This window comes from Rhineura floridana, chromosome 6, assembly GCF_030035675.1.
Source record: "Rhineura floridana isolate rRhiFlo1 chromosome 6, rRhiFlo1.hap2, whole genome shotgun sequence".
In the NCBI taxonomy this organism is placed as follows: Eukaryota; Metazoa; Chordata; class Lepidosauria; order Squamata; family Rhineuridae; genus Rhineura; species Rhineura floridana.
Window position 1 is genome coordinate 46,638,330 of NC_084485.1, and position 12,537 is coordinate 46,650,866.

A 12,537-nucleotide genomic window follows, 5' to 3' on the forward strand; every position below is an offset into this window, starting at 1 on the left:
AAACAAGCCGAAAGAGCACTGGTTGCTGAATTTGTACCTCACACTAGAACACATCTTCCAGATCTGCATGAATACCAACTTTCTTACTAAAAAACATGCTAGCATATGTTCAGCCTTGAAACTCAGTGTGTACAACATGCACACGCACACACACAAAAGCAAAGAACGCTTTGGGTTACCTTAGAAATGAAATCAATATATTACAAGATTTATATTTTTTATCACCCTCCAAGGAGCTCAAAGCAGTGTATCCCCCTCCTTTGTTCTCACAACAATGCTGTGAGTTAACGATTTGCCCAGGGTTACTCATTGGCCTCATGGCTGAGTGTAGATTTGAACCCAGATCTCTCCAGTCCTCATCTGACACTCAAACATGGGGGGGGGGAACAGGCTAGACACCTCCAGCACATAGGCCAATCTTGTTCTGCCAGGGTCTAAGTTGCACCGCAAGACCATTTACCCCAAACCATATGCTGATGGATGGGAGGGTGGGGTTCAGTCCTGCTAGGTACTGCTTTGCCATCATGTTCCTTGTGGGGAACATGTTGGCAAAGCAAGCCCCTGCAGCAAACAGGATTGAACCCTCTACTCATAATCTGGTGAGCGGAGGGTTCAATCCTGCTCAGTTTGGCAGTGCTCGCTTGTTCCCCTGCTGGGAACACATGCATGAAGCCAAAAAGCAGGACAGGGCTGTTTGAAAGCCCATTTGCAAATCAATCAATCTCTAATATTTTGATTTATATCCCATCCCTCCTCCCAGCAGGAGCCCAGGGCAGCAAAAAGCACTATATCACCTTAAAACATCATAAAAACACTTTAAAATACATTAAAACAAAACAACTTTAAAAACATTTTTTAAAAAAGCTTTCAAGACATCTTTAAAAAAAGTTAAAAACATTAAAAAAAAAGTTCAGAGAGCATCATGGGGCTGTTTGTAAAAGAGCTCTCAAACAGCTCAGCGCTGCTCTTTGAACCTCTGAAAACCCAAGGTTCAAAGTGCAGCGTGATTAACAGGTGGGCAGCCCCGCCCATCTGTCATATGTGACCCTGCTGGGATAAGGATCTGGCCCACTGGCCAGAAAAGGTTCCCCACTGCTGCTCTAATTGCTACACTGGCTCTCTGTTTTTTCTGATATCCTTTTCTCTACCATCTCATACAGATGGTAAGGGAAAGTATTTGTTGAAAAATTCTTCAGTGGGGTGTGCCAGCCACAGGACTTCATTGAACCCACTTGTTCTTGACACCAGCTATGGCACAGAGGAGAGCTACTTTTGTGGTAATATAAAACTAGTGTACCTATTTTAATCTGACAAATGTTGGAATGGGTGGGCATCTGCCTTCAGGAGTGCAGCCAAGGAAAGAAACAGAAAGATCCAAAGGAGATCTCTTTGAACCTCTGCACTTTGATCCTCTGGTGGGAAGGTGCTATGCTATGACTTGGTACCCTCCCTGCACTGCTATACCAGAGAATCAGTGTCTCCAGACTATCAGTATTTTGCAGGAGGGATTCAAGTGCAGACTGGGAAATCCAAGTTTGTGCAATTAAAGGGGATTAAAGTGTTCTGCCAAGTAGCACAACAAATCAACTTTTAAAAAGGAGCAGACTTTTTGCAGTTAGGAAAGTGATGAGGAAATGCGCTGAAAGGTGTGTGGAATGAACCAACTATTGATGGGAAAACATAAATACCCCGCAAACAAATCAGGATGACTACTCATTGTTGTATAACCTGTCTGCAAAACAAACCAGAACAAATGCTCAAACAAAAATAAATAAATAAATAAAGACTGCATATTATGCGCATAAACTTTGTGCAAGCCAATCTAAAATGCTCAATAAATCGTAGAGCAAACTACCACCAGCATGTAACACCTTGTTTATGGGATTTGCACTGGCTGTCAATCTGCTGCCGGGCATAGTTCAAGGTTTTGGTACTAACAGATAAGGCACTATACAGCTGAGGACCAGGTTACTTGAAAGATCACCTTATAGAAGACATTTTTGTTTCAACAAGCTTTTCCAGCTGGATAAAAAGGTCATAGAATCATAGTAGAGTTGGAAGAAGCTTACAAGGCCATTAACTCCAACCCCCTGCTCAATGCAGGAATCCAAATCAAAGCATTCCCAACAGATGGCTGTCCATCTGCCTCTTGAACGCCTCCAGTGTCGGAGAGCCCACTACCTCTCTAGGTAATTGATTCCATTGTCATATGGCTCTAACAGTTAAGAGGTTTTTCCTGATGTCCAGTCGAAATCTGGCTGCCTGCAACTTGAGCCCATTATTCCGTGTCCTGCACTCTGGGACGATCGAGAAGAGATCCTGGCCCTCCTCTGTGTGACAACCTTTCATGTACTTGAAGAGTGCTATCATATCTCCTCTCAGTCTTCTCTTCTCTAGGCTAAACATGCCCAGTTCTTTCAGTCTCTCCTCATAGGGCTTGGTTTCTAGTCCCCTGATCATCCTTGTTGCCCTCCTCTGAACCTGTTCCAGTTTGTCTGCATCCTTCTTGAAGTGCGGAGACCAGAACTTGTGGTGTGCCACAGGGCTCTATCCTCTCTCCCATGCTATTTAATATCTATATGAAGCCGCTGGGGACAATCATTAGGAGATTTGGGCTGCAGTGTCACCAATATGCGGATGACACTCAGCTCTATCTCTCGTTTAAATCTTCACCAGAGTTGGCTGTGGAGACCTTGTCCAAGTGCCTGGAATCCGTGAGTGGATGGATGGGAAGGAACAGGCTGAAGCTGAATCCCGATAAGACCGAGGTGCTACTCGTGGGAGACAGAGGAAGGTTGGGAGATATTGACTTGATGTTCGACGGGGTGAGATTGCCCCTAAAGGACCAGGTCCGCAGCCTTGGGGTTGTTCTTGATTCCAAGCTGTCCATGGAGGCTCAGATCTCGGCAGTGAGTCGGGCAGCTTGGTATCAATTACACCTCATACGTAGACTGCAACCATACCTTCCTGTTCACCAGCTCCCATTGGTGGTACATGCCCTGGTCACCTCTCGTTTGGATTACTGTAATGCGCTCTACGTGGGGCTACCCTTGAAAACGGTCCGGAAATTACAACTTATACAAAATGCGGCAGCTCGACTACTTACAAACTGTTGCCGCCGGGAGCATATTACTCCAGTGCTGTTCGATCTGCACTGGCTCCCAGTTGTTTTCCGGGCCCAATTCAAGGTGTTGGTATTAACCTTTAAATCCCTATACGGTCTCGGCCCAGTTTATCTGATGGAGCGCCTCCAACGCCACCAATTATGCCACCCCACAAGATCAGCCACACAGGGCCTTCTCTCAGTCCTGCCAACTAAAACAGCTAGGTTGGTGGGGATGAGAGAGAGGGCATTCTCAGTGGCGGCCCCCACTCTCTGGAACTCCCTCCCGTATGATCTTCAGCATGCCCCTTCCCTGAATGTATTCCGCCAGGCCTTGAAAACCTGGCTTTTCAGACAGGCCTTTGGGACTTCCGGGGAGGGTTAATCACTATGATAAATTGCCTAGTACTCTGAACTGTCATTGTTTATAGTTTTATAGTTTTATCGTTGTATTGTTTTATTATGATGTATTTTATTGAAACAAAGATGTATGTCGCCTAGAGTGGCCATTGGCCAGATAGGCGACACAGAAATTAAATTATTATTATTATTATTAACTGGATGTAGTATTCAAGATGAGGCCTAACAAGTGCTGAATAGGGGGGAGCTAATACTTCATGCTATTTGGAAACTATACTTCTGTTAATGTAGCCTAATATAGCGTTTGCCTTTTTTGCAGCCACATCACACTGTTGGCTCATATTCAACTTGTGATCAACGACAATTCCAAGATCCTTCTCATGTCGTATTGCTGAGCCAAGTATCCCCCATCTTATAACTGTGCATTTGGTTTCTTTTTCCTAAGTGTAGAACTTTGCATTTATCCCTGTTGAATTTCATTCTGTTGTTTTCAGCCTAATGCTCCAGCCTATGAAGGACCCTTTGAATTTTGTTTCTGTCTTCCATGGTATTAGCTATGCCCCCCAATTTTGTATCATCTGCAAATTTGATATGCATGCTCTGTACCTCCTCATCCAAGTTGTTAATAAAAATGTTGAAGAGCACTGGGCCAAGGACCAAGCCCTGTGGTACCCCACTCGTTACTTCTGCCCAGTTTGAGAAGGAACCGTTGATAAGCACTCTTTGAGTACAATTCTGGATCCACCTGTGGATCCACCGGATAGTTGTTCCATCCAGCCCACATTTAGCTAGCTTGCTAATCAGAATATCATGGGGCACTTTGTCAAAAGCTTTGCTGAAGTTGAGGCATATTATGTCCACAGCATTCCCACAGTCTACAAGGGAGGTTACCTGTCAAAAAATGAGATAAGATTAGTTTGGCAGGATTTGTTCTTCATAAATCCATGTTGGCTCCTAGTAATCACTGCATTGCTTTCAAGGTGCTTACAGATTGTCTGCTTTATAATCTGCTCCAGAGTTTTTCCAGGGATTGATGTTAGGCTGACTGGTCTGTAGTTCCCCGGTTCCTCCTTTTTGCCTTTTTTGAAGATAGGGACAGGCAAAAAGGAGGAACCGGGGAACTACAGACCAGGTCTTTGCCTTAGATATTCATTTTGTATTGTTTTTAAGCTTAACCAGATATTTTTGTAGTGTTTTAAAACCTTATTTGGGCTATTTTTATGGTATGTATGTAAATCACCATGACATACACGTAGAAGACAACTGAGAAAGAGAGCAGGTCATCTGGAGGAGCCTTCACTATGGAGCCGCCCACCAGCATGCTTAAAAAAAATCAACAAGCCTTTCCTCATGAGCAAAATTGTTGGAGATGTTACCTGTTAACTTTCAGTCTGCTATGTAGGTATAATGCAGGAGCCCTGTCCAGTGCAAGTTTAGACTCTAGGCTTAAATGGTCTTAAAGTCCCTCCTCATTAAATGGGAATGTGTATTAGCAATTTACTTCAAAACGTGGTAAGCCAGCCCTGCAGCGTTTGGGGTCCCTCCAGTTTATTCTACAGAGTGGGTCTCTAGATTTATGCCCCAAACCCCTACCCTGACGCTGCCACTAGCCCTGCCAGTTAAAATGAATCTCTATTTTCCCGAGGTGTGACGGTACGCTGGGCAGGGCGGCTGAAACCAACTGCGGCCCATATCCCGCGCGCCTGAGAAAGCGTGGGCAGGATGTGTGTTGATCTGAGTTAGCTCTATAAGCACGGCACACCGCTCAAGTTCAGATGCACTCTTTTCACTCCTCCTTTCCATGGCAATGGAAACAGCAACGCTCGGGTGATTTCCGGGCCTACGAAAAATGAGTCTGGGGTGATCCTCCAGACGGGGCGTCACCAAACAACAGCCGAGCAGCCACGTGCCGGCAGTCCTCCTCCCGGGATTGTAGAGGAGGGTCCAAGGGCGGCTCTGTGGGCGGGGAAGCGCCGGGCGGTGGCTGTTCGGTCGGCTGCCCGCCCGGACGGTATCTTCTTGCTGTGCGTCCCGGCTCCAGGCAGGCAGCAGCAGGAGGTGGTGGCGGCGGCGCAATAGAAGCGACGGCTGCTATCCGAGGAATGCGCTGAAGATGGCGGCTGGCCGGAGAGCGCCCAAGAGCGGCTTGCTGGAGCTGCGAGCGCCGGGCGAGCAGTGGCTGCGAGTCCTGGTTACTCTTTCCGAGGATTTCTTGAACGTCAGCCCGAGCAGTAAGGGCGGCGAGGAACCACAGCAGCCGCCGCCCAGCCCGGTGCAGCTGAATGGCGGCGAGCCGTCCGCCCCTGTCCCGGACTCGCTCACCAACATCAAGCGCACGGTGCGGATCGTGAAGCAGGACGTGGGGGGGCTCGGCATCAGTATCAAAGGTAAGGGCGGGGGGAGGAAAGACCGATCGGGCCCAGTTGCTGGTCAGTTTGAATAGTTTGGCTCTTCCTCCACACTCTCCTCTCCCCACCGCTCCCCTTGGCACCAGGACCAAAGCCAAACGGTAAAACGGTACCTCTTTATCCCGCCTTCGTAGAGTTTATCTCCGCTGGCTTGGGGATTGGCTATTTTGGGGCACCCACAGTCACTTGGCTTCTGCCTTGCCCTGCAACGGGAAATATGACATTTCGCAAACTTGAGCTATGTACCCTTTAATTAACCACTTTAATTGGACTCTTGCAAACAAAACAAGCTTGAAGGACCGTGCGGATAGAAGGAGAAGCGTCTAGTGAACTCTCGACTTGAGTTCTGATGCAGCTAGGCATTAATTACAGCCGCTGAAGGAGCTGCTCAGCTGCCCCTAAGGAATTAGAGTTTTATTAAGGGAGGGGGGAAAGGGGGAGGGGGGAAGGGGGGAAACGAGTCTTGCTTTCAGTCTAAGCCAGAGGTTCCCAAACTATGGTCTGTAGACCACCAATGGTCCATGAACTTCATTCATGTGGTCCACAACATACCTACTTTAAATCGTCATAATCGATTTTTAATTGTATTTTTGTTGTTTCTTTTATTTCTTATATGGTATGTTCTATGGAATGCAAATCGTAATACAATGACATACAATATGAGAAATAAAAGAAGCAATTACAATGCAATTAAAATGTTTAATTAGCATTAGCATGTTTAATTAATTAGCATAAGACACATTAAAAATGTCTAAAAGAAGCTAAAAAAAGTAGACCATTTTCAGTGCAAAAGTTTAGGAACACTGCTTTAAGCATCTGAGGAACTTGCTAACTGCATGTTTTCTGACCCAAGAATTTTCTTGCACAGCAAAGAGAAGGAAGAATTTGTGTATCTCAAAGTTTGCAAGCTTCATTGTGAATGCTGGCTGGGTAGTAAGGGACTCTTTAGAAAATGACCCTGTGAATTTATGTTCTACTGGACCAACGTGAGCCCAGCCTTATATATGCAATATTCTTTTGCCCTTAAGCAAAGGTGGGGAACCTGTGGCCCTTCAAATGTTGTTGGACTACTGACATCTCTACCAGTTCCTGACATCCCTGGTGATTGGCTGTGCTTGTTGAAGCTAATGGCAGTTGGAGTCCACCAACATCTGGAAGGCCACAGGCTCTATACTCTTGCCATAAGAACTGGATAGTGCTCCTTGCAACTCTAGCAATGTCACACAAGTAGAAATTCTGGGAGGTTCAAAGTTAAGCTTGAATGAAAACTTTGGCATAACTGAAGTCCTTATCATTATGATTGCATGCCATGTGAGTTGATGCAAAGTTATTGATCCACATATTATATGCTGCACATTCCAAACAATATGTTTGATTAAAATTGTATTCATTCATATAAAATAAAGTTTGAGCCTCGCCCTCCCTCACATACAACCCTAGCATTTAATCAGGATTAGGCTGCAATCCTATACATGCTTTCCTTGGAGTAGGTCCTATTGTAACCCATTGGAGCTTATTTCTAAGTAGATATGTATAAAAATGGTACAGCTAGATCCTGGAAAATCACTTCTATAACAAATGATGCTATTAAAATTGAAATTGCAGAAAGATCCAGAAATTGAAACCTGTACCATGTATATTCTTTATTTTTTAGCTGTATATTTACTGGTAGCTTGCATATCTGCTGTTGGGTTAAGTACAAGCATACTGTGTTTTACTGCAAAAGTAGGTCTACTTTCCATGTTCCCACATAAATACTTTTTAGTCTAGAGTTCATTTCTTGAGGCCCTAGAAAGCAGGGAGGACCCTTTTACAAATCAGAAATGCATTCCAGCCACTGAAGAGTTTTCATTTGAATTAAAGTTTCAGAAATGTAAATACCACTTGTGGAAACTGTGTAAGATATAGCAAAGGAAATTAGCCTGACAGAAGATTCTGTGCATAATGGGTGGCTCATCGTGGCATAAACTTGAAGATTCAGGACACTTTTGTTTGACCTTCAAAACTGGATGAGACAGCACACCTTGTGGAGAAATTGAATCTCTTTGGGTTTAAGCTTAGCCAATGACCATGGATGATGGAAGTTGTAGTCCAACAGCATCTGGGGACCCAAGGTTGAAGAATAATATTCTAGAGGGTTAGGGGACTTATGGAAAGGATTTGCCAGGGAAGATTACTATGCAACCCTAGATGGTACAACTATCCGGTAAGGTGGCTTCCTTAAGCTGGAAGGGGTGGGACATGCAAAATTGTAATTCTCTTTGTCCTGCCTGTGACCTTTTTGGGCTGTCAGTGCAATGTGAAAATGGCAGCTTTATGGACTCTTATGCAGTACTTGGGACAGAGAATGCCTGCTCCTCTCTTAGACTGCAACCATCTGATGCATACCTAGAGATATGAAACTGTGTTATACCAGGTCCCTATTTGTCTGCTAGTTGGGCCAGGAAGAATAAAAAAATAAACCCAGAAAATATTTCTTACACTTGAAAAGTGCTAAGTATTATGCACTGTGAATTTAAGAATGAGGAATTGTAGAATTGGTCCATGTGAGTGATAAGCTTATGAAACCTGCAAAATGTGGCATCTCTTAAACCACATACTCAACCCTACTTTCCCCCCCTAGAGGACCAGATAGGGGGCAGGGAAGCCTTGTACACCATGAATATTTTGTAATACTCTGGGGTTCTTTTCACACCAGGAGTGGGGAACCTGTGGCCCTTCAGATGTTGCTTGGACTCCAAATTCCCATCAGTCAGGGCCAGCATGACCAATGGTCAGGGGTGATGGAAGTTGTAGTACATAGTTCTCTTGTTCTACATGTTCTTATAAATGCAATATCTGGCCGTTTTCTTTCTACTTTTTACTTCAAGGTGGTCGAGAGAATAAAATGCCCATCCTGATCTCCAAAATATTTAAAGGGTTGGCTGCAGATCAGACTGAGGCACTGTTTGTAGGAGATGCCATCCTTTCTGTGAACGGTGCTGACCTCTCTGATGCCACACATGATGAGGCAGTGCAAGCCCTAAAGAAGACTGGCAAGGAAGTAGTATTGGAAGGTAAGTAGGCTGTATTGCAAATGGGTAGAGATATTGAGGATCCCTACCCTTTCACTTCTGAGTTTTTACCAGTAGGATTCTCCATTTGCTTTTGTTTCACTGCAGTGCATGTATGAACAGTGTTCCCAATAACATACTCCAGGTTTGCAGAAGCAAAGGCCAGCCTGTGGTGGATGATAAGTGTATTAAACTACGAGTGATTAGTAGTGCATTAAATAAATATAATGCTAGGGGGACATGTGGGTTCTACCGCTTGAAATGTCCTAGCACATTTCTGCATCTTTCCAACCATAGAATCATAGAATAGTAGAGTTGGAAGGGGCCTATAAGGTCATTAAGTCCAATCCCCTGCTCAATGCAAGAATCCAACTTAAAGTGAACCAAACGCTACTGTTCTGCATCAGGGATGGAGACTCTTTCAGCCCCCATGGAGAATCTTCTGGGGGCTGCCTGCCAGTGGTGGGTGGGGCCAGGGCAGAGCACTGGATGTGACTTTGTGCAGTAGTCTATATTTCAGCTAAGCAAAAGTCAGAATCAGCTCTACACACGCTGTGGACATCTCTCCATCCAGGCAAACACGAGGCATTTTTACCATTCAGAAGCATGTTCCATCCAGACAAAAACAGTCGAGGAGGGCTTGGAGCAGGGCTGGTGAGAGGTGTAGCTTATGGAGGGGACATGGTCTGGGCAGAGTCCCAAAGGCAGAAGGGAGGCTCCTGCAGGGTTGCATTTGGCCCCCAGCCCTGACATTTCCCACTCTTGTCCTATGCTATGGCTCCCTTCCTGGCTATGCCAGTGTGTTTTGCTGTGATACCAACTATGTCAGAATATAGGGGCACTCAGGAGAACTTGCCTTTTGTGTTGGCGGTTTGCTAGGAGCCTTAGGAACAGACCTAATTTGCCTGCAGGTTTGCATACTGATGCCAGACAAAAATATTTGAATGTGCCATCCTATCTCTTCATCCTTAGAACTAGACATTCATGCTTCTATCTCCCTTAACAGATGAATTGCAGATGTTTGCTCTGCTACTCTTACCCCCACCTCATTTTTTACAACAAAAATCTGCAAACTCAACATATTTGCAAGAAAAGAGTAACAATAGGCTTTGTCTCTTAAGTCAGCTTGGGATGCAGCCTTTGTTAAATATGGAATTCCAGATTTAGCTCTGAGGCACCTGGCCAAAGCAGATATATTTCTCAACTCATTTTACTGATGATTTAAATCCTGATGCCATTGTCTAGCTCTCACAGCACAGATCATTATAGACTGGCACAGCTTGTTGCTCTAGTTGGAGCAGTGGGAGGCTATGGTAAGGTGTTTCTGATGTAAGGACCTTTCTGAAGATAGAACAAAATCTCCTCCTCCTCCTCCTAATAATAATAATAATAACTATTATTATTATTAATTACATTTATATATTTATTTATTTATATATTTATTTATTTAGTTGGGTTTGTATACCGCCCTTAGCAAAATAGCTCTCAGGGCGGTTGACAACATGAGATAAAATACATAGATCATAACAATAAATCACTAAACATATACAATACAAAAGAAAAAAAGTACAATGAAACAAAATAGGAGATAATTAGGATTAGTGTAACACGATTCAAACGATACGATTAAAATGATTAAAAATGATTAAAATGCCTGGGAGCATAAAAAGGTCTTTACCTGGCGCCGAAAAGATAATAATGTAGGCGCCAGGCGGACCTCTTCGGGGAGGCTATTCCACAACTCGGGGGCCACCACAGAGAAGGCCCTAGATCTAGTAGCCACCCTCCGGGCCTCACAATGAGTTGGAACCTGGAGGAGGGCCTTTGATGTCGAGCGTAGTGAACGGGTAGGTTCATAGCGGGAGAGGCGTTCCATCAGGTATTGCGGTCCCACGCCATGTAAGGCTTTATAGGTCATAACCAGCACCTTGAATCTTGCCCGGAAGCAAATAGGTAGCCAGTGCAGGCGAGCCAGAACAGGAGTTATGTGCGACGACCGACTGGTCCCCGTCAATAGTCTGGCTGCTGCATTCTGCACTAACTGCAGCTTCCGAACTGTCTTCAAGGGCAGCCCTATGTAGAGCGCATTACAGTAATCCAATCTTGAAGTTACCAGGGCATGGACAACTGAGGCAAGGTCATCGCCATCCAGATAGGGGCATAGTTGGGCTACCAAGCGAAGATGGTAAAACGCATTCCGTGCCACCGAGGCCACTTGAGCCTCAAGAGACAAGGAAGGGTCATAAGAACATAAGAAGAGCCTGCTGGATCAGGCCAGTGGCCCATCTAGTCCAGCATCCTGTTCTCACAGTGGCCAACCAGGTGCCTGGGGGAAACCCGCAAGCAGGACCCGAGTGCAAGAACACTCTCCCCTCCTGAGGCTTCCGGCAACTGGTTTTCAGAAGCATGCTGCATCTGAGTAGGGTTGCACAGCACAGCCATCACGGCTAGTAGCCATTGATAGCCCTGTCCTCCATGAATTTGTCTAATCTTCTTTTAAAGCCGTCCAAGCTGATGACCATTACTGCATCTTGTGGGAGCAAATTCCATAGTTTAACTATGCGCTGAGTAAAGAAGTACTTCCTTTTGTCTGTCCTGAATCTTCCAACATTCAGCTTCTTTGAATGTCCACGAGTTCTAGCATTATGAGAGAGGGAGAAGAACTTTTCTCTCTCCACTTTCTCAATGCCATGCATAATTTTATACACTTCTATCATGTCTCCTCTGACCTGCCTTTTCTCTAAACTAAAAAGCCCCAAATGCTGCAACCTTTCCTCATAAGGGAGTCGCTCCATCCCCTTGATCATTCTGGTTGCCCTCTTCTGAACCTTTTCCAACTCTATAATATCCTTTTTGAGATGAGGCGACCAGAACTGTACACAGTATTCCAAATGCGGCCGCACCATAGATTTATACAACGGCATTATGATATCGGCTGTTTTATTTTCAATACCTTTCCTAATTATCCCTAGCATGGAATTTGCCTTTTTCACAGCTGCCGCACACTGGGTCGACATTTTCATCGTGCTGTCCACTACAACCCCGAGGTCTCTCTCCTGGTCGGTCACCGCCAGTTCAGACCCCATGAGCGTATATGTGAAATTAAGATTTTTTGCTCCAATATGCATAATTTTACACTTGTTTATATTGAATTGCATTTGCCATTTTTCCGCCCATTCACTCAGTTTGGAGAGATCTTTTTGGAGCTCTTCGCAATCCCTTTTTGTTTTAACAACCCTGAACAATTTAGTGTCGTCAGCAAACTTGGCCACTTCACTGCTCACTCCTAATTCTAGGTCATTAATGAACAAGTTGAAAAGTACAGGTCCCAATACCGATCCTTGAGGGACTCCACTTTCTACAGCCCTCCATTGGGAGAACTGTCCGTTTATTCCTACTCTCTGCTTTCTGCTTCTTAACCAATTTCTTATCCACAAGAGGACCTCTCCTCTTATTCCATGACTGCTAAGCTTCCTCAGAAGCCTTTGGTGAGGTACCTTGTCAAACGCTTTTTGAAAGTCTAAGTACACTATGTCCACTGGATCACCTCTATCTATATGCTTGTTGACACTCTCAAAGAATTCTAATAGGTTACTGAGACAGGACTTTCCCT

General features: G+C 44.9%; 1 protein-coding gene across 1 annotated transcript in view; it reads left to right on the forward strand.

Annotated features, from left to right (window-relative positions):
* The first annotated feature begins 5,240 nt into the window (after positions 1–5,240).
* SNTA1 (syntrophin alpha 1) overlaps positions 5,241–12,537 on the forward strand; it is a 93,421-nt gene continuing 86,124 nt past the window's right edge. Inside the window, exons 1-2 of the mRNA XM_061631659.1 lie at positions 5,241–5,850; positions 8,742–8,927. Of these exons, the coding sequence (XP_061487643.1) occupies positions 5,577–5,850; positions 8,742–8,927 (460 nt within the window). The 5' untranslated portion in view covers positions 5,241–5,576. The remainder of the gene's footprint in view (positions 5,851–8,741; positions 8,928–12,537) is intronic.